The sequence below is a fragment of the Oryzias latipes genome, chromosome 8, assembly GCF_053564925.1.
Source record: "Oryzias latipes strain Hd-rR chromosome 8, Olatipes_Hd-rR_3.1".
Taxonomy (NCBI): Eukaryota; Metazoa; Chordata; class Actinopteri; order Beloniformes; family Adrianichthyidae; genus Oryzias; species Oryzias latipes.
The window spans coordinates 7,147,305-7,170,872 of NC_136244.1; the positions used below are offsets into that span (position 1 = coordinate 7,147,305).

General features: G+C 40.1%; 1 protein-coding gene across 1 annotated transcript; it reads left to right on the top strand.

Annotated features, from left to right (window-relative positions):
- Positions 1–696: 696 nt before the first annotated feature.
- LOC105354627 (interferon-induced very large GTPase 1-like) lies at positions 697–14,884 on the top strand. Its single transcript, XM_023957958.2, has 5 exons — positions 697–823; positions 2,288–2,371; positions 2,454–2,545; positions 9,261–9,298; positions 9,590–14,884. Exons 3-5 carry the CDS (start codon positions 2,506–2,508, stop codon positions 14,342–14,344), a joined length of 4,833 nt encoding a protein of 1,610 aa, XP_023813726.1. The 5' UTR covers positions 697–823; positions 2,288–2,371; positions 2,454–2,505; the 3' UTR covers positions 14,345–14,884.
- Positions 14,885–23,568: the final 8,684 nt, after the last annotated feature.

Consider the following 23,568-nt stretch of genomic DNA (forward strand, 5'->3'; position numbering starts at 1 on the left):
GTTTTTGCAGAAAAAATAAAACTAACTTCTACCATGTAATTGTGAGGTAAGAGTATAAAAATAATATCAAATATCTTACAACACACTCATGTATAAACTCTCTGTAGTAAATCTAACACTGAACCAAGAAAAGGCCCAAGTCAAACAAAATTAAATAAACTTCTACCATGTATTTGTGTGTGAAGAGTATAAACATGTTATGCAATGTCATTTTGTATGTATGTACTGTCTGTAAGATGTCTAACACTGAACCAAGAACCAATTCATTATGACGAATGAAGAAGAGTTTTCCATTCATCAAAGTGTTTACACTGAGCACATCAGTGTTCAGCTGGTTCTTATAATTGTCTATTGATGGTTTGTGTGTGTCATTTAAAAACACAATCCCATTTTGAGAGGAAATAGAATTGTTGTTGTTATTGGAGTTTTGCTTATTGTTTGTGTTTTTTTGGATGTGAGTGTAAAATTCTGAGAATAAGAGGCATGCTTTCAGAAAATGTGGGTAAACAATTGAAGAAAAAACTGTAATTTGAACAGAAAAAGCTGCCTCTTCCAATCCTCATTATTCATGGGAAACCAAAGAGATGTTTAGCCACCAACAAACTACTCTTTTGGTTTCCTGTAAGATTCCTGTAAGATTTTGAGGAATCAGGTTTTATTTTCCTAGAAATTATAGGATCTGGTAATCTAAGTTGAAAAGCCTATCACAGATGATGGGAGGAGTTTATTATGGCCTTAAAGGAAAGCTTGTATGATCTATTTGACCGCATTGTACACAGACTGAGCTGGAAAAATCAAGGGTGCACAAGAAACAAAGCACAAGGTAAGGGTTTTCAGAATGTGTTTGGCTGTGACTTGATGTCTGTGTATGCAATTTTTGTTCAGTTTTTCTGTTTTCCATAAGAAAAATTAGAGTATTTTGAACACTTTTTGAAACCTTTTTATTATTTTTAGTAAAGGTCTTGAGACTTTTCTACAATGTTTTCATTCTTGGACAACTTTGTCAGTTGATGTCTATTGTGTGTAGGTCCATGTCTGGAGAATGTGTGTGTGTTTGTCTTTTTGTGTCTGTCTATGGGTGTGTGTGTAAAGTGTGTATATGTATCGATTTTTGTGTGTATGAATATTTGATTGTGTTTATAAGTGTGTGTGTTAGCGTTTGACTGCTTTTGCAGCGAAAATGAGGCATTCTTTACAAAACGTTAAAAAGATTCAGTAAGTCTGCTTAGAATTTGGAGTGTTTTCCCCACAACATTTTTCAACATAAAAATAAAAATTTTTGAACTTCAGCAAAAACAAAAAGAAATTCTTCTTAATAGTTCAAGTTTGCAGAACATTGGAGATAATCTGCCAGACCTCTGTGGAAAAATCTGTCATCAGAGTTAGGATAAATTTTATCACTGTAAATCTGTCTGCATACGTGTTTCTCTGGACTTTAATTACCTTTTTTTTAATTCTGTTTTCAAATTGCTTTTTTTTTTCTTTTCAAAATTACATTTTAGTTTTTCCTTCACAATGATTCCTCCACCCACTCAGTTCGAGTCTGTATCTCATTTCAATGGGCTTCATACCGGTAATTGTATAAGAATATGAAATCATAAAAAACGTGAAGTCATAAAATTCAATAGGTATCTGCTAAACCAAGCAGGAATTATTTTTAACATTGGCCAAAACATTTTAATACAAAAGCAGCATCACAAGAGAAATGATAATAATCTTCTCCATATCTTTTTTTTTCTTTACAAACAGCAGCATCGTGGTCATTTCTCTGAGATGACACCAGCATGCTACAGAAAAACACAACTTAATAAATGTAACATAAAGGAAGACAAATGAGTAAAACAGACAGCTTTCTTCATGGTGACTAATGAAGCATAAAGATGGACAGAACTTATTACCCAGCAACACCATAAAAGGAATTTAATGTTTTTGATGTTGAATCCAAATGTTCCTAATACAAGGTTTTTAAGTCTCTCAACAGTCTTTTGCAAACCCAGAAGCAAATATTCACGTAATATTATGCAAATTTAAGAATTCTCAGCCATTTTCTTATTTATTGGTATAAAGTTAAACTGTTGTACTTAAACTTTTTTATGTCCTTTGAAGGTGAAACAGAAAGTTTCAGTTTCAGTTTCTTTATTTCAAACACAAATAAAAAATAAACACAAACATTTAAAATAGACAAATAAAGAGAAAAGAGACAGACAAGGAGTGGGTTGAAGAGAAATCTTGTCCGATCCCACCCCTTTTTTACAACACCTGATGATGTGTGTATTTTTATTTACAGATGTGCACAATGCGTAATTAGAGGAAGTCAATAACAGAACACCAAGAGGAGATCAGAGTGAATCTGAGGATGCAAATGGTGAAGGTAATTAAACATGGTGAAGATTGAAAGTTAATAAAGTTTACTCTCAATGTCATAATGTTAAATTCTGTTCTCCAAAATCAAGCTTCCATGCTGCAGTTTCTGAAAGCTGACAAAAAGAAGAGCAGAAAGAAAAGATGGAGCACAAAGCTCTCCCTGAAGAAGGAATCGTCACAAGTAAGATTTCATTTGGAATGATAAAGTAAATGGCTGCTTCATAATGTTTGGAGCTGAGTTGAAGGAGCTTTCAGTCATAATGGAAATTCACTAACATCTTTAAGTCACAGAACAGGAAATGAAAAAGTATGAATTTGTTGTTAGCAGAAACAGTCTGTATTGATGATGTCGGGGGGAGAAAAATCTGTTCTCTTCATCAGTGATAAAGTTAAAATTGAAGATCACAAAATAGCAGTTTAAAGGCAAATTGAGATGAATAAAGAATAAAATATCAAACACCACTGAGAGAAAATATCTCCATAATTGAAAGAGGATGGAAGAAAACATGAAAGTGATCAGTTTATCCCTGAACAATAAAAAGAAAAATGTCTCATTATAAAAATGTTCAATTATTTACACTCTGTATTGAACCTCTAGCTGCTGCAATTAGGCAAAGCCAAGATATTTAAGATATTCAGACTAGAACATAAAACAAGTCTTTATGCAGATGATGTTTTATTAGTTACTCCAAATTCACAATCTGCCATTTGCAAAACCATCTCCCTATTTAATACATTTTCCTTGGTTTCGGAACACTCCATAAATTGGTCTAAAAGCACAATTCTGCCAATTAATTGTAATTATCCAAACCCATCATCCATTAAATAACAAACAGGCAACATAAACTACTTAGATATAAATATTTCCTCTAGGCTTTGTGATCTATTCACCCAAACCACACCTCACTCCTTAACCCTTGTGCTATCCTAGGCACTTTAACATTGGGAGTTGGGTCATCTAGACCCACTAGACAGTGCTCTGAACCTTTTTTCTTCAATGATTTGTGAACCTCACTGGTGTCCATGGATTACATGAAATCTTTCCACCTTTATCCACCTTTGTCATGGTAGGGATAACATGTCAATGTAAGGTCGGGGTCATCTAAGATTGCACAAGGGTTAAAAAGATTATTCTTCCCAAAGTTAACTGTTTTCAATGTCTCCTTCCAAACCTCCAACTACGTAGTTTAAATCATTAGACTCATTCACCTCCCAATTCCTATGGAAAGGTAAACCACCACGGATCAGTTGGAAAACTATTAAAAAATCTAAAGACAATGGAGGTTTAGGCCTACTTAACTTCCAGGATTACTGTTCCGCAAAACAGATTACTTTATGTCTTAAAATGGCTTAAAGCTGATGTTTTAGATGAGTCTTGGCTAGATAGATAGCACACTCTCTGTGATAACCTAGATCAGGGGTCTCCAAAGTTTTTTTTGGTGAGGGCCAAATACAGAAAAATGAGCAAAGGCCCGGGCCGCACACAAGAGGTGACATATTGACACATGATAACTGTATTTCTAACTCACCTATAATGTGAAGAACATTGCTCTCAGTGGGAGCAGTGATGTTGATCTGTGCCACATAAAACAAGCACACATCAAAATGAAACATTCATTCAGACAATGAAACCTCATTCCAAACAGGGAGTTCAGAACGGGTTTATTGAGCAGCTGAAGCCAGCAGATCTTTACATACGTAGCCGTTAGTGTGGTTGACTGGCAGAGCGCACGATTTTGTAGATTATAAAGAGTCGACTGTTTTCTCAGAAAAGTAGACCAAAAAAAAGGGCTTATGGGTGACCAACGAGGACAATTTTAACATTACACAATTTAAAAAGCTTCATTTTACAATTACACTCTGTGACAAAATATGCAATCATGAAAAAAAATTCCATAAAGAAAAAAACAAGAAGTTCTTTTTTACATAAAGGGAATACTTTCTCACAGTTCAGAATGCATTTTCTTCACCTTTTAGGTTCACTCAATCACTGTGAAGCATGCAAACATGGCCTTGCGAACAGCATCCTTGTAGGTGTCAGATGGAGACAGCTCATAGGAGCTTCCTTTACTTTAAGCCTGTGCCCTATGCTCTTATGAAGCCTGTGGGGAGACGTGAAGGCCGTCATTAGGAGAGACAGGCAGGCGGAAACCCTGGTGTCTTCTTTCTCTTTCGGCTTTTCCCATCAGGGGTCGCCACAGCGAATCATCCTTTTCCACCTCACTCTATCATGAACATCTTCTACCCTAACGTTAACCAACTTCATGTCCTCTGTTAAGACATCCATGTATCTCCTCTGTGGCCGTCCTCTGGCCCTCCTGCCAGGCAGCTCCATCTCCAACATCCTTCTACCAATATATCCACTATCCCTCCTCTGAACATGTCCAAACCATCTCAGTCTGGCTTCTCTGACTTTGTCGCTAACACAGGCAACATGAGCCGTCCCTCTGATGTACTCGTTCCTTATCCTGTCTAACCTGGTCACTCCTAAGGAGAACCTCAACATCTTCATCTCTGCTACCTCCATCTCAGCCTCTTGTCTCTGTCTCACTGCTACCGTCTCTAACCCATAGAGCAGAGCTGGTCTCACCACTGTCTTGTACACCTTTCCTTTGAGTCTTGCTGACACTCTTCTGTCACACAACACTCCTGACACTTTCCTCCAACCGCTCCAACCTGCCTGCACTCGCCTCTTCACCTCTTTTCCACAATCCCCATCACACTGAACTGTTGACCCCAAGTACTTAAACTCCTGCACCTTCTTCACCTCAGTCCCCTGTAACCTAACGCTTCTACCTTGATCCCTCTCGTTCAGACACATGTATTCTGTCTTACTACGACTGACCTTCATACCTCTTCTTTCCAGAGCAAACCTCCACCTCTCTAGCTGTTCCTCCACCTGCTCTCTACTCTCACTGCAAATTACAATGTCATCCGCAAACATCATTGTCCAGGGAGATTCCTGTCTTACCTCGTCTGTCAGCCTGTCCATCAGCATAGCAAACAAAAAAGGACTCAAAGCTGATCCTTGGTGTAGTCCCACCTCCACCTTGAACTCCTCTGTCTGACCTACAGCACATCTCACCACCGTCATACTTCTCTCATACATGTCCTGAACTACTCTGACATACTTCTCTGCCACTCCAGACGACCTCATACAGTACCACAGCTCCTCCCTCGGCACCCTGTCATACGCCTTCTCTAAATCTACGAACACACAATGCAGCTCCTTCTGACCTTCTCTGTACTTTTCCATCAACATTCTCAAAGCAAAAATGGCATCAGTGGTGCTCTTACGGGGCATGAAACCATACTGCTGCTCACAAATCTCCACCTTCTTCCTAAGCCTGGCTTCCACTACTCTTTCCCACAGCTTCATTGTGTGGCTCATCAACTTTATTACTCTATAGTTGCTGCAGTTCTGCATGTCACCCTTGTTTTTAAAGATCGGGACCAGAACGCTTCTCCTCCATTCCTCAGGCATCTTCTCACTCTCTAAAATCCTATTGAACAACCTTGTTAGAAATTCCACTGCTGTCTCTCCTAGGCACTTCCATACCTCCACAGGTACGTCATCAGGACCAACGGCTTTTCCGCTCTTCATCCTTTTCAGAGCCTTCCTAACCTCATCCTTTCCAATCTCTGCTACTTCCTGCTCCACAACAACCACATCTTCCTCCCTTCTTTCCCTGTCATTTTCCTCGTTCATCAGCTCCTCAAAATACTCCTTCCATCTTTTCTGTACACTCTCTTGGGTTGTTAGCACCTTTCCGTCTCTGTCCTTAATCACCCTTATCTGTTGCACGTCCTTCCCATCTCTGTCTCTCTGTCTGGCTAGCCTGTACAAGTCCTTCTCTCCTTCCTTTGTGTCTAACCTGTCATAAAGCTCATCGTAAGCTTTCTCTTTGGCCTTTGCCACCTCTCTCTTCACTCTACGCTGCGCTTCCTTGTACTCCTGTCTACCTTCCTCAGTCCTTTCTACATCCCACTTCCTTTTAGCCAACCTCTTCCTCTGGACGCATTCCTGTACTTCCTCATTCCACCACCAAGTCTCTTTACCGTCTTTCCTCTTTCCAGATGACACACCTAGCACCTTCCTACCTGTTTCCCTGATAATCTCTGCTGTAGTTTCCCAGTCCTCTGGAAGCTCATCCTGACCACCCAGGACCTGCCTCAACTTCTGCCTAAATTCCTCACAAGTTTCTTCATTCTGTAGCTTCCACCACTTGGTCTTCTTTTCTGTTTTCCCTATCTTCTTCTTCCTGACCTCCAGAGTCATCTTACACACCACCATGCGGTGCTGTCTGGCTACACTCTCTCCTACCACCACTTTGCAGTCATTAACCTCTCTCAAATGACCTCGTCTACATAGGATGTAGTCCACCTGAGTACTCCTACCTCCACTTCTGTACGTCACTCTATGTTCCTCTCTCTTCTTGAAGTAAGTGTTGACTACAGCCATTTCCATCCTCTTCGCAAAGTCCACCACCATCTGTCCCTCCAGATTCCTTTCCTTCACACCAAACCTGCCCATCACCTCCTCATCACCTCTGTTGCCCTCACCAACATGCCCATTAAAGTCTGCTCCAATAACAACTCTCTCTCCTCTGGGAAAACTCTCTATGACCTCATCCAACTCACTCCAGAATCTCTCCTTCACTTCTAACTCACAGCCAACCTGTGGCGCATACCCACTGACTACATTCACCATCACCCCTTCAATTTCTAACTTTAGGCTCATCATCCTGTCTGAGACTCTTTTCACCTCTAGAACACTGTTTACAAACTCCCCCTTCAGAATCACTCCTACCCCGTTTCTCTTCCTATCAACACCATGATAGAAAAGTTTGTATCCTCCTCCAATACTACGTGCCTTGCTGCCCTTCCACCTTGTCTCCTGCACACACAGTACATCTACCTTCCTTCTCTCCATCATGTCTGCCAGCTCTCTGCCTTTCCCTGTCATTGTGCCAACGTTAAGAGTCCCTATTCTCAAACCTATGTTCCTGCCTTTTCCCTTCTCTCTCTGGCAACGTACCCTTCTGCCTCCCCTCTTTCTTCCACCAACAGTAGTCAAATTTCCACCGACACCCTGTAGGTTAACAGCATCGGTGGCGGTCGTTGTTAACCCGGGCCTCGACCGATCCGGTATGTCTAAAGTGTTGTGGATGATTCGCATGGTTATTTTGGCAATTTTTACGCCGGATGCCCTTCCTGACGCAACCCTCTCTATTTATCCGGGCTTGGGACCGGCACAGAAGTTACTGGCTTGCAACCCCTGTGGCTAGGCGGAAACCCTGGTGTAACGCTGCTAATTACACGAGGAAAATAGTGAAGCAGGCCTGGATGGACGGCGGGTGTTGACTCACCGCGATGGGGGAAAAAACTGTTGTTGAGCTTGCAGGCAAGCTGCCATTTGGTTGAATTTGTGTGCTCGTTCAGCACCTGTGTACGAAGCGTAGCTGCTCTGATGTAGTGACCGTACTATACGCAGCGCTTCCGGTGGAACTCAATGCCGCAACAGCGAGCTTGGCTGCGCGCGCGGCTGCAGCACCTGTGTCTCGTTGAACGATAATTGCTTTCTCGGAAGGTTGCCTAAAGTTGGGCAAATCTTTTTAAATGCGTGCCGACGAACATTATACTCTTTCATCACGGCAACATCTTCAGTGCAAATCAAACAGACACACTTTCCGTTGATTTCCATGAAGAAATATTCATTTTCCCACCGTGTTTGAAATCTTCTACATTCGCTTACTATCTTGCGTTTCTTCAGTGCTGCCATTTCTGGTGACTCGTGGTAAATATTCTTATTTGCTTAATTTTGTTTATTGGAGAAACACCTTTCTGTTTTTTAAACATCAGCTCATGTCTAACGGCCAGGTGGGATTTTCAAAAAAAAAAAAACAACTGCGCAATATTTCCATGCAAACTCACCTCCATCTGGAACAACCCTGACATCTTACTAAACAAAAACGTGATTCACTTTACTTGATGGAAGAACAAAGTGATCCAACAGTTTCAGCATTTACTTCAGAATAGAACGTTTATGCCCCTCCCAACGTTATCCTCAATTTATGAAATTTGTAAAGAATAATAGAATACCCACAACTCAAATTAATTATAAGTACTAAACAAAGCTTGACCTAAATAGATCTAGAACTTCCTCCAACAGTAACACATTTCATTGACCTTAAGAATCAAAAGCTTACCTCCAAAATGTACAAACTGATATCTTACACAGAAGACACAGAAGACAAGTACCTATGGCAAAATGGGAGTCTGACCTATCGTTGAATTCTAGCCATCAATTTTGGCTACAGATCTGTCTGAATGCCTTTAATATGACTAAAAGTCCAAATCTGCAAGTTATTCAGTATAAGATTCTTCACAGAACTCACTACACAGCACAAAGGTTATTTACAATGGGTCTCAATCAGTCTGCTATATGCACACAGTGCACAGGTAACTAGGGATGGGTACCGAGCCCCGGTATTGAACAAGCTCTGGGGCAACATTCTTCAAGACCGCAGTATCAGTAAGATCTGACCTCCATGATTCTGATATCGGTACTGGAGAAGTCTCATTTTTGTGTGTCTTACAAAATATAAACGTGATCTGCCATATTTAACTCACCAAGTCAGTTAATTTTCCGTTAATTAATGATGATTAATTATCATCAGGTTTGGGGGGCTGGGGGTGCCGGGCCTGGCGTTCTCCCGGCTGCGGGGCTCTGGTTGCTTGGGCGGTGGGGGGCGCATTTGGCTAGGATTGAGGCAGGGATTCCTTGGTCGGTCCCTTTTGGGCGCAAGCGGGCGGTGGCTGCAGGCAGGTTGCTGTGTTTCTCAGTTAGAAATCACTGAGTGTGTTAAAACTGATCATTTATTCTGGTTCTGCAGGTTTCTCTAATGTGGTAAGAAGTGGAAACACAGCAAAGGTCAGACAACAATCAAAAAGTTCAGAAAGATTTTTATTCTCTTCTCTATCAACTGCAGTTTCTTCTTTTTGATTTTTTTTCTGTTGCAAGAATTTGTTAATCTCTTTATTTTAATTTAATGCTTTTTATACTTAATTTCTTGAACAATTCCCAATGAAAGAAAATTTTTACAACTATGCATAAGTGGCATTTTTTTATGAACAAAGATTGAAAAGCATTTGTTCTATAGATTAAACCAATAGAGTATTATTCTTATTATAATTTCAACATGTTTTTTCTTCATCAAATTAGCAACAAAGGACTTTTAATGAAGAAAACCACCAAAGGAACCATCAAAAAGAAATTGAAGCCCTGTTCAACAGACTTCAGGACAGACGACATCAGAAGTTTTCACCAGCAGATTTTCTCAAGATTGGTCCTCCTTTGAAACCGATCACTGACACACCTGAAAAAGATGTAGCTCAAGCTTTTCTTCAGAGGTTGATGGCTTTAGATTACAGAGCCAGATACATCCCTGTTCAACCAGATAGTTCTGAGGGGAATTCACAGTCTCTCTCTGTTTCTGAGACTGTTAGCACAGATGATGATGACATCTATGCTTTATTTAGAAGCAATGTAGATTCTAATCAGTCCAAACAGGATCTTGTCCACCCCATGGATGTTCAGATGGTTGTATTTCACTGCTCAGACAATTTCCTGAAGCAAAACATGATCACAACGTTGTCACAGTGTCAATACGCCTTACCTCTGCTTGTTCCTGATCTTGGTGCAGCAGATATTGAGTGTCCTCTGTGGACATTCAGACAAATAAAGAAAACCTGGAAGAAAACTGAAATCAAAGATAATTCAAAGACCGTCACCATCAAGAGTCTGCCAATCTGCAAAGCTGAAACTCCAGTGGTGTCTTTCTTCCGTCTGGGTTCACTGTCTCAGTCCAAATCTCAGCTCATGAACACTTTGATCAACGACCGTCACAGCACCTTCTTCCACAGAAACTGTCAAAGAAACACCAAATCTCGCCATTTGATGGATGGGGTTGTAGAGATTGCCTGGTACTGTCCTGCTGGAAAAGACAATGATTCATTCTCTGACTGCATTGCCTTCTGTAATCTTCATGGAGATTCTCTGTTGATGGAAAAACAACGAGAAATACTGACGGAAATGTCTTCAGTCTTAGTTGTTCTTGTACCAGCTGTGGAAAAAGGTCAAGAAAGTTCTAAAGTCGTTTCCACCCTTTTTGGATCTCCAAATCCTCTGATTGTTCTCACTGCTAATAACGACTGTGGTGCTGTTGAGATAAAACCACAAAAATACAAAGTAGGACTGAAAGACAGAAGTCAATCTGATATTTCTGAGGAACTTAAAGGAATCATTAGACAGATTTTGTCTGGATCAAACAAATCCTTCAAGCTTGAGTTGATGTCCAAGATTCCTGGAGTCAGAGTGGATGAAGATGACCCAGTCTGTCAAAATGGAAAATCTGCTGCCATGAACATAGTAAAGCTGATTCAGGACATGGATGTTTGCAGTATCAAAGATACTTTTCTTCCTTGTCAAGGTCAACTTTGGCATGAGTGGTGCAGAACAAAAAAAGAAACATTCTGCCTCAGAGGAAACATTGAGGAAGAAAAAAGTCAGAAAGATCAGCAACTGATGCAAATCCGGCAGAAACAATGTGCTGCTTCCTGTAGTGAACTGATGAAATCATTCACTGACAGCCTCATGTGTTTGGAACAGAAAGATAAAGAATACTTCCTGAAATGGACTCAGATCCTGATAGATGAACTCTCCTCAAAGGATCTCTCTGCAATTCTCAAAATCTATGATGAAAAGTGGTCAGAGGTCTTGGATTTAAAGAAGAAACATGACGAATTTGATCAGTTAAAATCCAAACAAGCTGAACTTGAAGAAATATCAAAGAAACTGCAGGCAGCAAACTTTGGTTTGGAGCACATCTTCAGAGAAATGGCCCAGATCTATGAAGCCCATCAATCTCTAGAGAAACAAACACACTGCACACACACTGATTGGGATAAATACCCTGAGCTGGCTGCAGATCTGATGATTTCTGGACATCCTATGGAGTTGATGGATGGTGATGCAGTTCACCTGCCTTTAACTTGGATCTCTGGTCTTTTACAGGAAGTCATCAAGAAACTGGGTGACCAGAAAGTTTTTGTGTTGTCAGTTTTGGGCGTTCAAAGCAGTGGAAAGTCAACAATGCTGAATGCCATGTTTGGACTGCAGTTTGCTGTGAGTTCAGGCAGGTGCACCAAGGGTGCATACATGCAGCTGGTCAAATTATCAGAGGAAATCAAGAAAGAATTCAAGTTTGACTATGTTCTAGTCGTGGACACTGAAGGACTAAGAGCTCTTGAACTGGAAGGTCCAAACACTCTTCACCACGACAATCAACTGGCAACATTTGTTGTTGGTTTGGGAAACATGACGCTGATCAACATCTTTGGTGAGAATCCAGCTGAGATGCATAACCTGCTTCAGATTGTTGTTCAGGCTTTCATGAGGATGAAGAAAGTTCAGCTTTCTCCAAGTTGTGTGTTTGTTCACCAGAATGTTACAGATGTCACAGCTGTAGAGAAAAACATGGACGGAAGGAGACGACTGCAGGAGAAACTGGACAAGATGGCTCAACTAGCCGCCAAAGAGGAAGGGTGTGAAGCTGAATGTTTCAGTGATATTATTGCATTTGATGTGCGAAAAGATGTGAAATACTTTGCCCAGCTGTGGGAGGGAAGTCCACCAATGGCTCCTCCAAATCCAGGTTACAGTGAGAGCGTCCAAGAACTGAAAAGCATCATCCTGTCTAAAGCTTCAGAGTCTGATGGAATCAAACTCTCACATTTCAGCAGCAAAATTCAGGACCTTTGGAACGCTCTAATGAATGAAAACTTTGTTTTCAGCTTCAAAAACACTCAAGAAATTTCAGTGTACAGAAAACTTGAGGCCCAGTACGGAAGCTGGACTTGGACTCTGAGGAGTGAGATGCTGACCATTCAGAATCAACTTCATCCACAAATAGAAAATGGAAAACTTAACAATATTGAACTCAGTGACATTTCTACAAGAATGAGCAGAAAATATGAAGAAATCAAGACAGAAATCACAGATTACTTTGAGAAGGACACAGACAAAGTACTGTTGGTCCAGTGGTGTGGACAATTTGAAAACAAAATCAAAGAATTTTATCAGGAGCTTCTGACAGGACTTCAAAGAAAACTGGATGAAGTCATTCAGCAGACGACAGCCTGTAAAAACCTTGAAGAGAAGAAAACAGATTTTGAGAACCAACTGCTGCAAAAAAGCAAAAATCTCGCTCACGAGTTAAGAGAAACCACAAAAGAAGAGGAACTTAAAAAGCAGTTTGACTCTGTTTGGAGTCACTGGGTTAAAGAATTAACTTCAGGTATAAAACCCATTGAGGACATACACCTGGAAGAAGATCAGTTCAATGTCCTTCAAAGCCTTGGTTTTGAATGGACTCTATGTGATAAACTGATAAACACTGAAAAATACAAAAGACTGCCAGGAAATGGTGATTATTCTGATTATATTAACTTAAAAATGTCCCAAAAATTCAAAGCGGCATGGAATAAATTAGGAGAGAAAATAAACCTTAAATCTGAACCTTTGTCGCATGAAGATCAGGAACAGATCCGTTCTTTCATTGAAGATGTTCAACAAAAATCACTGAAGATCATTCAGAGCAAACCTGTAGCAACAACAGGCTACACATCAACTTACCTGCATGAAGTGGCTAAAACTGTTCAAAAAAATGTGACAGAATTGGAATCAAAGATGAAAATTACCTTTAAGAAGGAGTTTACAGTTGATCTTCTGCTGTTTGTATTCCACATTCCAGCTGGTTGGATTTTACAGTCTCACAAACAATACAAAGACAACAATGATGCTTTGACCTACTTGAACAAAAAGAAAAAGGAATATTTTAGCATTTTCAGTAGTTTCTGTAAAAGAAGCTCGTCTGTTGAGGTGTTTGGAGAAATCATCTGCGAGAATCTGAAGGTCTCTGCTGTTGAGGCTGTCTGTAACCAGACTGCTGTTGACCTTGCTGGAGAACTCATGAGTAATGTCCCAGCATTCAATGGAAACAGGCTGAATCTGGAGAAACATGTGCTAAGGGATCTGGCAGAGAAGGAAGACTTCAACAAGTGCATCACCTACATCAGAAATCCAAGAGAGCAAGTAGAGGATTTTATAAGAGAACAAGTAAAGATGTACATTTTTGTGGAAAACAAAGATAAAGCTCTGAAAATCCTCCAGAAAAATGTAGATGACATCCAGAAGCTCATCAGTCAAAGTTTCTTTGAAGCAACAGAGAAGTTCAAAACTGAAAAAGGAGAGATAAACATGTGGATGAAGGAGTTCTCCAGTTTACTGAGCTGTAAGCTGACACTGGATACCATTTCATGTCAGAACTTCACTGATGTAAATGACTTAGATATTTTAAGAGAAGAGATAGAAAAAGGTCTTCAAACCATCACTGAGAAAATGAAGGAGCTTTCTGTGGATGAGGTGATGAAATACAGACAGAAACCTGATGGAATCCTCATTGAGCAGCTGTGTAACTGCTGCTGGAAACGATGTCCATTCTGTGCAGCTGTTTGCACCAACACCATCAAAGACCACAGTACAGAAAAACACAGTGTTCCTTTTCACCGACCAGCTGGAGTCTCAGGTTTTCAGACTCACAGACACACAGTGGACCTAGTTAGTGATTTCTGCACCACATTAGTTGCGAGTGATAGAAGCTTCTATCCCAGCCATGAATCAGAGAAGAGCATTCCTTTTAAACAGTATCAAACTGCAGGAGGAAAATGTGCATCATGGAGCATTACTGCGCATGGATCTAATCTGCAATACTGGAAATGGTTTGTTTGTCGCTTTCAGAAGGAACTAGAGGATTATTATAAACTGAAGTTTCAGGGTGGGGGGGGGATTCCATCTGAATGGAGAAAGTACAATAAAGAAGAAGCTCTGGAAAGTCTGAATGAAATGTCCAGTTTGTGAGAAAACTGCAAACATTCTGGAGCTTTAAAGAGATTCATTTATTTTTCCAGAAAGAAATGTTTATCTTTTATTCACATTGAGCAGCCAAAGCCAAAGTTTTTTTCATTTAAACAGTATTTCATTTAGGTGTAACATTAGTTTGAATCTAACATCACCTTGAGGAATCTAAATTGCTAAAGAAGGCAAAGCCTTTTAGGAAACAATTAAAGTCTAAGTAATATTAAGTAAGAAATCTACTTTTAATCCCCAGAATTTTCATGAAAAATATTTGTTTGCAAGTACTTTTTTTACTAAATTATTTTTATTTTCCTTTTACAAATCATCATGTGTCTTCTAAATCCATCTTCAATAGCGCATTTTGTACAATTATTTGGATTTTAATTTTTCAAAAGAAAGTCATTTTTTAGATTTTTTGACTAATTTTTCAGTTTTTTTGTCCAAAATAGGATTCATAAAAAGGTTGGAAATTGGAATTATAAAAAAAAAAATATTTAAAAAAAGAAACCATAGATTTCTGCATTAAAAAGTTATTTTAACTCTGATAGTGTTTCATACTTTTCTGTTTCCTTTTTTCTTTTTACATTTCAGTAATTTTGTTTCCTGTTTTTTTCACGTTTAACAATTTCTGAAAGTACTTATTCCTAGGGGTGTCAAATTAACGCGCTAATCACGATAAATTAATTACAGACATTTTAGCTCGTTGTATTTTTTTCTGTATTATGTTAATATCATTTCTACGACGGAGAAAAAAAAATTAATCACGACTTTTATGTCGTTAATATACGAAAAAGAAAGCCATAACTGTTAAATTACAAGATTTTAAGTCAAACCTTTAGGAGTTTTTGCTCGTAAATTTACGAGAAAAAAGTCATAGATTAACGAGGAAAAACACCAAAGTTTTCCGTTAATCGGAGCCTAACTTGAAGATGAAATATGTGGAGCCTTTCGGGAAGCTTTATTTCCGGATAGGTTTAAAAAACAAAGAGATTCGGAACCTTTTGATGACTCAAAATCTGATTGTTATAAGTGGAGCCGTCTTTCCAGGGTTCGGTGTCGGTAAAGGGGAGTTTCATATGTAAAATAAGGAGCTCAGAGACACGTTTGGGTGTAGAGGACCACTGCAGCCTTTATTTTCCTTTTCATTCACAAAAAGTCTAAAGTTCATTCGTCTCATTACGTCATCAATCTGTCAACCGAACACCAATGCGGAAGTAAGCAGTGTTACATACGCCCCCTCCTCCAGATTACACGTCCCGTTTTAACATAAAAAAATAAAGAGGAATTAAAATAGTCTGTCATATCAGCATTAGAACGTTCACAATGTCAAAAAGTGCTCCTCTCAGACTTAAGTATCACACAGACGTAGAGATCTTGTCTTTTTTTTTTTATTGAACAATTGCAAGATACAGAACCATAGAGATCTTGTCTTTGGTGGAGGAAGAAAGGATTGAAGTGGACAGCTGCAGGGACACCGATGGCTTCATCAACGGTTGCAGAGATTCTGCAAAAGACCTGTCAATAAATAAAATGTTAATAAATCGTAAATCAAACAAATGAGCTTCCAAACATTTGGAACGTTGTCAATAAACATTCAGCTCACCTGTTCAATTAAGATTAGTCGATCTGCTGCTGCGCGGCGTTCACTTGCTCCTCTGTATGCTCACTTTGACTTTAATCTCGTAAATTTACGAGATTTTTTCTCATCTTTGATGATTTTTCTAGACCCTAACATCTGCTGATTGCTGACCTTTTTTTATTGATGACTGTAGTAGGATCTGTACATATTAAACAAATAAAAAAACTCGATGACATGCAGTTACCTTGTCACACACGCAGGGCCGCTGTATCCTCTCAGTTGTCTCAGCACTTTTCACAAAGTAATGACCATAAACGTCAAGCACTTCTCTTTCCTGATAACAAATATCAAAATAAAATAGAACGAAAATATTTATGAGTTCCCGAAATATTAAAATACATGTAATTTAAAAAATATAGGGTGCAATCTATGAAGGTAATAGTGTTCCAAAATGGACAAACTTGTAGATCTGATGTGAGAACTTGAACGTGAGAAGGTGCGCACCAAAAATCTGCATCTGTGTGTAAAAATCTTTTGTAAATAACTAATGTATACGTGTAAAAAAAAGTCAATTTCTACCAATGTGTATATAAATGTTTCAACAAATAAAATCACAACTGACAAATTACCGTTTGCATGTGTTCATTTAGAGTTCCAACCTCAAATCGGCGATTACAACTGCTCGAATCTGCTGCTGCGTGTGCGAATCTGCTGCCGTGAACTACAGCGCGCTACAACTGCGCTCAGACATTTGACACATTCCTTGCAAGCAATTAGTGTCAAAACAGATCTGTGCCCGGTAATGGAAAAAGGGGGGATGGGAGGGGGTGGGGGTCAACCAATCAGAGTTCAGTACTCAGAAGATTGATGTTGGACCGGTCTGCTGCATTACCATGGCGCACAGAGCTGGGATAAGTTGCCTTAGTAATCATTGTGTTTTCTCGTTTGTTGTGTGCCTTAAGAGTTTATAAATTTACGCTGACCAAATTTTAAAAACTATTACTCTGATCTCCCGCGGTTTGTATGAAAGTCGTCAGCGGCTAGTGGGGTTGAAAGCAGGTCGAGTACATCAGAGCTAAACGGTAGGGCTCTCTGTCCGAATTCCCACTAACCCGGGGGTTGGGAACCCACGGCTCAGGAGCCGCATGCGGCTCTTTAGCGCTGCCCTAGTGGCTCCCTGGAGCACATTCAAACATGTTTGAAAATGTCATAAGATGGGGGAGAGAAATATATTTTTGTTTTAATACAGTTACAGTAGGAGAAAAAACAAGACACAGGCTGTGTCCGAATTCCTACCCTAATCCCTAACTACTAAAACCCTATATAGTGCGGCACTATATAGTTCTCTTTATAGTTCTCTGAATTTTCAAAGCAATTCGGACACCCGTGCTCACTACTTTTCTCTTTCGAGTGTTTTCATATGGCGCTTGACACGAAAACAAAGCTTCCTGGTCTGGAGGCGAACTACTTCTATTTAATGCGGAGAATGACACCTTCTTGTCAAAGTAAAAACATAATAAATATGAACATTTTACGAAGACTATTTATGAATCTACTGTGTTCTGATCATGGAAAACGTGGCTGATTTATAAATAATAAAATTACAAATACATTGGTGTAGATTTAATGTATTTGCTCAGAAATAAACCCTCAAGTCATTGGTCCATGACAATATTTATTTTTTATTTTTGTGCTGCTGAACGATTTACGGGCTCTTGCGAGGAGGAATTTTTTCTGTAGTTTTCTCTTCTAACTTACTGAAAATAGCTTTGAATATGAATCTGTGAGATCAAACCGAAAACGAGCAGATCTGCAGCATCACAGGGCAGCATGGAGGAGAAGCAGAAGTCTCAGAAGATTTCCTCTGGATGCCCTGACCAGACATGAACAACTTGTTAGTTAAACTTAAAGTTGTTTTTTTAGTTAAACTTTACTAATTGTGCTCAGGGTTACACAGTCTGCTGGGTATGAATTTAACATTCTTTTTCAACACTGGCTTATGAGTTATTTTTTAAAATTTATATTCATTCATTCATCTTCATTACCATTTATTCCCTTTCGGGGTCACGGGGTTGCAGGAGCCTATCCCAGCCACTTGGGCGAAGGCAAGGGATGCCCTGGACTGGTCGCCAGTCTGTCGCAGGGTAGAATATCCTCAATCACACATCCATTCGCTCTCACACTCACACCTATGGACAATTTAGAGTTGCCAATCAACCTATGAAGCATGTTTTTGGACGGTGGGAGGAAGCCGGAGATCCCGGAGAAAACCCACGCATACACGGGGAGAACATGCAAACTCCACACAGAAAGGTCCCCCATTGATGTTGTGTTTTTCATGTCCCCCAGCCGGGACTTGAACCGGGGGACCTTCTTGCTGTGAGGCAAGAGCGCTAACCACTGCGCCACCGTGCAGCCGTGATATAAAAATTTATATGAAAATCCAAAAACCCAGCAAAAAAACCCCACGAGATTTTCATCTGGTGGAGCAGCTTGGGGTTCCTCTCACTCTGGGGGGGGCACAGGAAACTGAGGTCCTGGTGTTTCTTTTCTGGCTGGTGTGTGGCACATATTACGGTGTGGTAGCCAGAGCTTTTGACATGCCATGGTCCACTGTGAGGGACGTTGTCCACAGGACGGCAGACCGCATCCTCCAGCTGATGAGCAGGGTCATCCGGCTTCACAGTGTGAATGAACTGCCATTAGTCACCTCTGGTTTTGAGCAGCTCGCTGGGTCTTCCGCCTTCCAAAAAGTCGTGGGGAGCATCGATGGCTACCACATAAGAATAAAGGCCCTAAAAGAAAATGCAGCTTGTTATTTTAAAAGGAAGCTTTTTTATTCCAGTCAAATGCAGTCTGTCACTCTAATGCCAAATTTATTGATATTTTTGTTGGGAATCAAGGATCAGTCCATAATTCACGGGTTCTACGTAAAAGCCCAATTTATGTAAATCAAACATTACCCACCTGAAGGATCCTTTTGGGTGATGGTGGGCATCTCTGCATTGCACATCCCATCACGCTGCTGACACCCTACAGGGAACCCATGAGGAATGTGGTTGAGGCCCGTTACAACCAGGGCACGCTCTGTGGTGGATAGAGCATTTGGCATGATGAAGATGAGGAGGAGAGCAATATTTCTGGGGGCACTGGAAGTAAAACCAACCATAGCAATGAAAATCATTGCCTGCAGCGCGATCCTGCACAATCTGTGCATCAGCGAAGGCACTGCTTGGAGCCACAGACGTTGAGCCACAGCAGGACGACACCAGGAACATGCAGGACGAGCAAAATGGCGTCCGTCTGCGAGGACAAATCTCTTTCAGATCTCTTTTGCTTTCCTTTCAGCTCCAACTGTGGAGGACCACAATTATTGTTAACATGTATAAAAATAAATGTTAACATATAAAACGAAATTGTAAATATGAACATTTGACTTTTTTGAAAATCCTTTTGAAAATGTTAAAAATGGCTCAGATTTAAATAATACATGTAAATAATTATTTTCTGTTTATGCATTTATTAAACAAATTGGAAAAACAACGGCAACATTATACTTTTTGAACAATATTTTCAACTCAAGTGAGCTTAACAGACACTCCGGTCGCTCTTCCTCCCTCCTTGCTCTTTCCTCCTCTCCTCTGGCTCTTTCAACAAAAACCTTTACCCCAATATGACAACGATTAACCGTTTATTAACAAATAAAGACAAATCTGATCATGATCACGTGTCTCTTTACTCCCATCCGGCACGAGCTTGCCTGAAAACAAACAGGCTATCTTTCTCCATCCGCAAATGGATCAGATTTTCCTCATCCTCGTCTGTCCTGTTGGAAGTAATAATCTGTCGCCTTGAGATTACTTTCCTTGTTGCATGTTCAATAAAGTCGAGAAGGAGAAACCACGGAACTCGGCCGGATTAAAGATTAACACATTTATTTCCCTGACAATATTTCTAAAACAGAGTAAAACAAAATATAACAGATATCCGGTTTCCCAAAGTTTCAGAGCTTGCACAGCGCCAAATTACAAACGTCTTAACGTGTCAGCCTGTTGGGAACAACGAAAGTTCCTCCGTCCAGCTGTTTTAACATCTCGGTTTCAGCCTCCTCCTTCGTAACACAGCATGGCGTCCAGACTCCTCCTCTGGACGCTCGGATTGGCTGGCAGGGAGCCTGCCTACTTCTGTCAGTCCATGTTAGGAGTCAGCATCCGTTTCCCGCGTCTGAAGTCACCTCCCAGACTGACATGGTCCCGCAACCAAATGGCTCATCAGGTGGTCCCCCCCATGTGGCCGGATCCTTCTAGCATCCAGTAGACAATACACCTTTGTTCCCCACACGTGAGCAGATGCCTGTGGCGGTTCCCAGGGATAGAGATGATTGATTTATGATCCAAGTCAGACCTACAACCAAATGGCCTCAGAAGATCAAAGACCGTTTTCTCCTGAAGGGGATGAGTTTGAAACTCCAGCATCACAACCTCTTTACATATGCAATGTTCAGGAAGCCCCTTTGAAATTCAAAGTATGGGAACCTCACACAGTAAACCTGTAAGAAAACCTTCAATGAAATAAAGATAAGATAAAAGCCTAGGAGAAATGAGGACCACAAAGATATAAAATTCCTTCAGTTTCCCTCTCTTGACCTCACGAAGTCATCATGCAATCAGAACAGCTGTGGTCTCAAGCCCTCACAATCTTTAGCAGAACCAATGTGCCCTTCAAAGGTGTGAATGATCTATTCATAAGTGTAGGAGCGAAAACCTGTCAGAGCTTGCATTAACCATAAACGTTCAGTTGGACAGGGAAAATTCTCGCTACGGTCCCGTGCTCCATCGGCGACCATCCCTAAGGATACTTATGCTTCATTAGATATTTGGCACATTGGCATTTACAAAGAACAAGACATGAAATAGTAGTCAAATTTAAATTTAAAAAAGTCAAAATATAAAAGTACGGAAAAATAAAACATTCAAAGTCAAACTTAAGTTTAAAAAAGTGAAAATATAAAAGTCAAATTCAAATTAAAAAAAGTCAAAATATAAAAGTTAAAAGGTAAAAAATACAACAAAGATAACACTTCCTATAAAGAAAAGAAAACACCTAAAATTAAGGGAAAAAATGGAGATAGGTTAAACAGAACAAACTCACACAGACTGATTTCCCAACCAAGGTGGTGAAAAGGGATCACTAACAGGTAACATTGCATATTGTCCGTACTCCCGAACCTTTTCTCCCAGAGCCTGCTCTATGAGGCGTGTCATAAGGGTCCTAAGGCAGGGAATACAACAACAACCACAGAGTGTGAGAATCGCTGAAAAAACTGCTCCTGCAACGAGAACGGATGAGACTAAAGTTTTCCATGGACCAAACATTTTGAGCCAGTCACCCCACATAGATGTATCTACGCCTGCATGTTTCTTCATTTTGTTATTCAATGTGCGCATACCTTCAATAGCCACTGTCAATTTTCCATCAGATTGTGTATTGTTGGGGATAAAAGAACAACATTGATCCCCAAAAATACCACAAACTCCAGATTTCTCCGCCAATAACATGTCTAACGCAATTCTATTTTGGAATGCCATTAGTGATGTGGCCTTTAACTGTTCATGACTTGCTTCAAACCCCGCAATAGTGTAGTTTCCTAATTTTGAACATTATAATGGATGTAATTAATTCTATCAACATTTTTATTCGGAGTTACCCATAGAAAAATACTTTCAAAACCGGCTGCCACCTGATTGACTAATTTATATTCATCAGGCACACCACGGGGCACACCTAATGCGTCAATATAAGTTGGATCCGCATCATTCCAATGAGTTGATCGCTTCCTCCAGGTTGGCTTTGAGTCGTGTTTTTGTTCCACCACAGCTAAGAAATCTGATAAAGCAACAGGTTGAACATACACAGGGAGTAATAGTGATATTAAAGCACAACGTCCTGATGCATTCATAGGTAACCTGTCAAAAATCTGATCCGTCCCGCACCAAATCCAGAGGTCAGCTCTGGAAATAGGTTTGAAGTTACTGAAGGTTTGAATATTATTACACCAGTCATAATCAATTTTTCCCAAAGACATAATACCTTTATCCTCTGAAAATTCAAAACATGAAAAATTTTGTTTGGCTACTTTCCTGTCAAAAATGGGCTTACCTTTCTCGCTGGGGACCACTGGATAATACTGATTTAAGTCGTTACATTGTAATTTATTAGGAATTGAATTGACCATGATGTCTGCAATACATTGTGGCGTAACAGTGGCAGGTACCACCTTCAATAAAGGTCTGGGGCCCATACAAACCAGACAATCAGCATTGGTTGTGTTAGCTGCCTGTTCCACCATCAACAACCAGTTATTAGCGTCTCCACTAATACCGGTTATAGCCTGAAACCAATTGTCTGGAGAAGGAGTACCTTCTATAATTTTAACCTGTCTGGCCGGACCGACACCTGACACTGTCCTTACGGGGGTGGGGGTGGTAGCATTGAAGTCTGGGCAGAACATAAGCTGCCAACACGGATCCTTTCCATTTGCCCATGCACAAATAAGTAATCGTGAGCAAAAAGTGATGTAGCCCTTTGTTGGTGTAGGAAAAAGTTGACCAGTAGTGTTAACACGGAAAGTGAAAAACGAATCTGAAACAGTAAAATTAGAAATGATTCTGGACCATTGTTGAGCCTGGGATGTCCAACCAAAGGTACCTTTCTTCCAAGATGATTCTGCTGTGGATCTAAATATAGATCCCCATCCTTCATCCCCTGACAATCCTCGGATGTACCAATGATAACCCTGCCACTCACTTGCTGTTCCCCCGTCATTATGTTTAAAATTCCCCTTTGGTGCTATAATCAACACATCCATGGTCTGATTAGAATTGTAGCAAAAATAAGGGAATGCTACAGGGGGCGCCAGAGAGCCACACATTAACTGTTCAGCTTCCCTGGTATAAGTCCAGATATCATAAAATGTATTGCGCCTGGTTCTGTCATGTCCTGTAGTTGTCTGCCTGTAGGTTTGTACATCAGAAAAGGTAAACCATACAAGAAATATTTAAAATAAAACAAAACTAATGCCTGCTAATGTCCATCTCCCTCTCTTGGACTGGGAGAATCCCAGTCCACTAGCGGAAGAAAACATATTAAACACAGACAGGGGCAAAGCAGACAACACAGAAACATAAAATGATAGTAAAAATATATGTAGAAAGTTAAAATTGAAATGGAACGCAAAAAGGAAAATCAAAATAGAAAATATAAACGGAAAAAAGAGAAATCGAATATAAAAATATAAATGTATAAATGTAAAAATAGAAAGTAAATGAAAAATTATAAACGAAAAAATAGAAATTGAATGGAAAAATATAAATGAAAAATAGAAATTGAATGCAAAAAATTTAAACAACAAACAGTTCAGTGCACCGTTCAGTTTTCACTGGCGTCCCGTCCACGTTCCTGTGAAAGGCAAGGTCTTAACATGGAGTAAAGGTACCACTTGTGTCTGCCTTGCAGCTGCACAGCAGACGTTGTTCGAGCAGTAACACGATAGGGACTCGTCCACCTAGGCTCTGACCACTTCCTTTTGTACGCTTTCACGTAAACGTGCGTCCAGTCAGCTAGGTCTGCACCTGGTGGGTCAGCTGGG

Bases quoted from the DNA above. Each gene is read 5' to 3' on its own strand.
- LOC105354627 (XM_023957958.2), top strand. From the start codon at position 2,506: ATGGAGCACAAAGCTCTCCCTGAAGAAGGAATCGTCACAA. The intron at 2,546-9,260 runs GTAAGATTTCAT...CTGGTTCTGCAG, and splicing joins TGAAGAAGGAATCGTCACAA to GTTTCTCTAATGTGGTAAGA. The intron at 9,299-9,589 runs GTCAGACAACAA...TCATCAAATTAG, and splicing joins GAAGTGGAAACACAGCAAAG to CAACAAAGGACTTTTAATGA.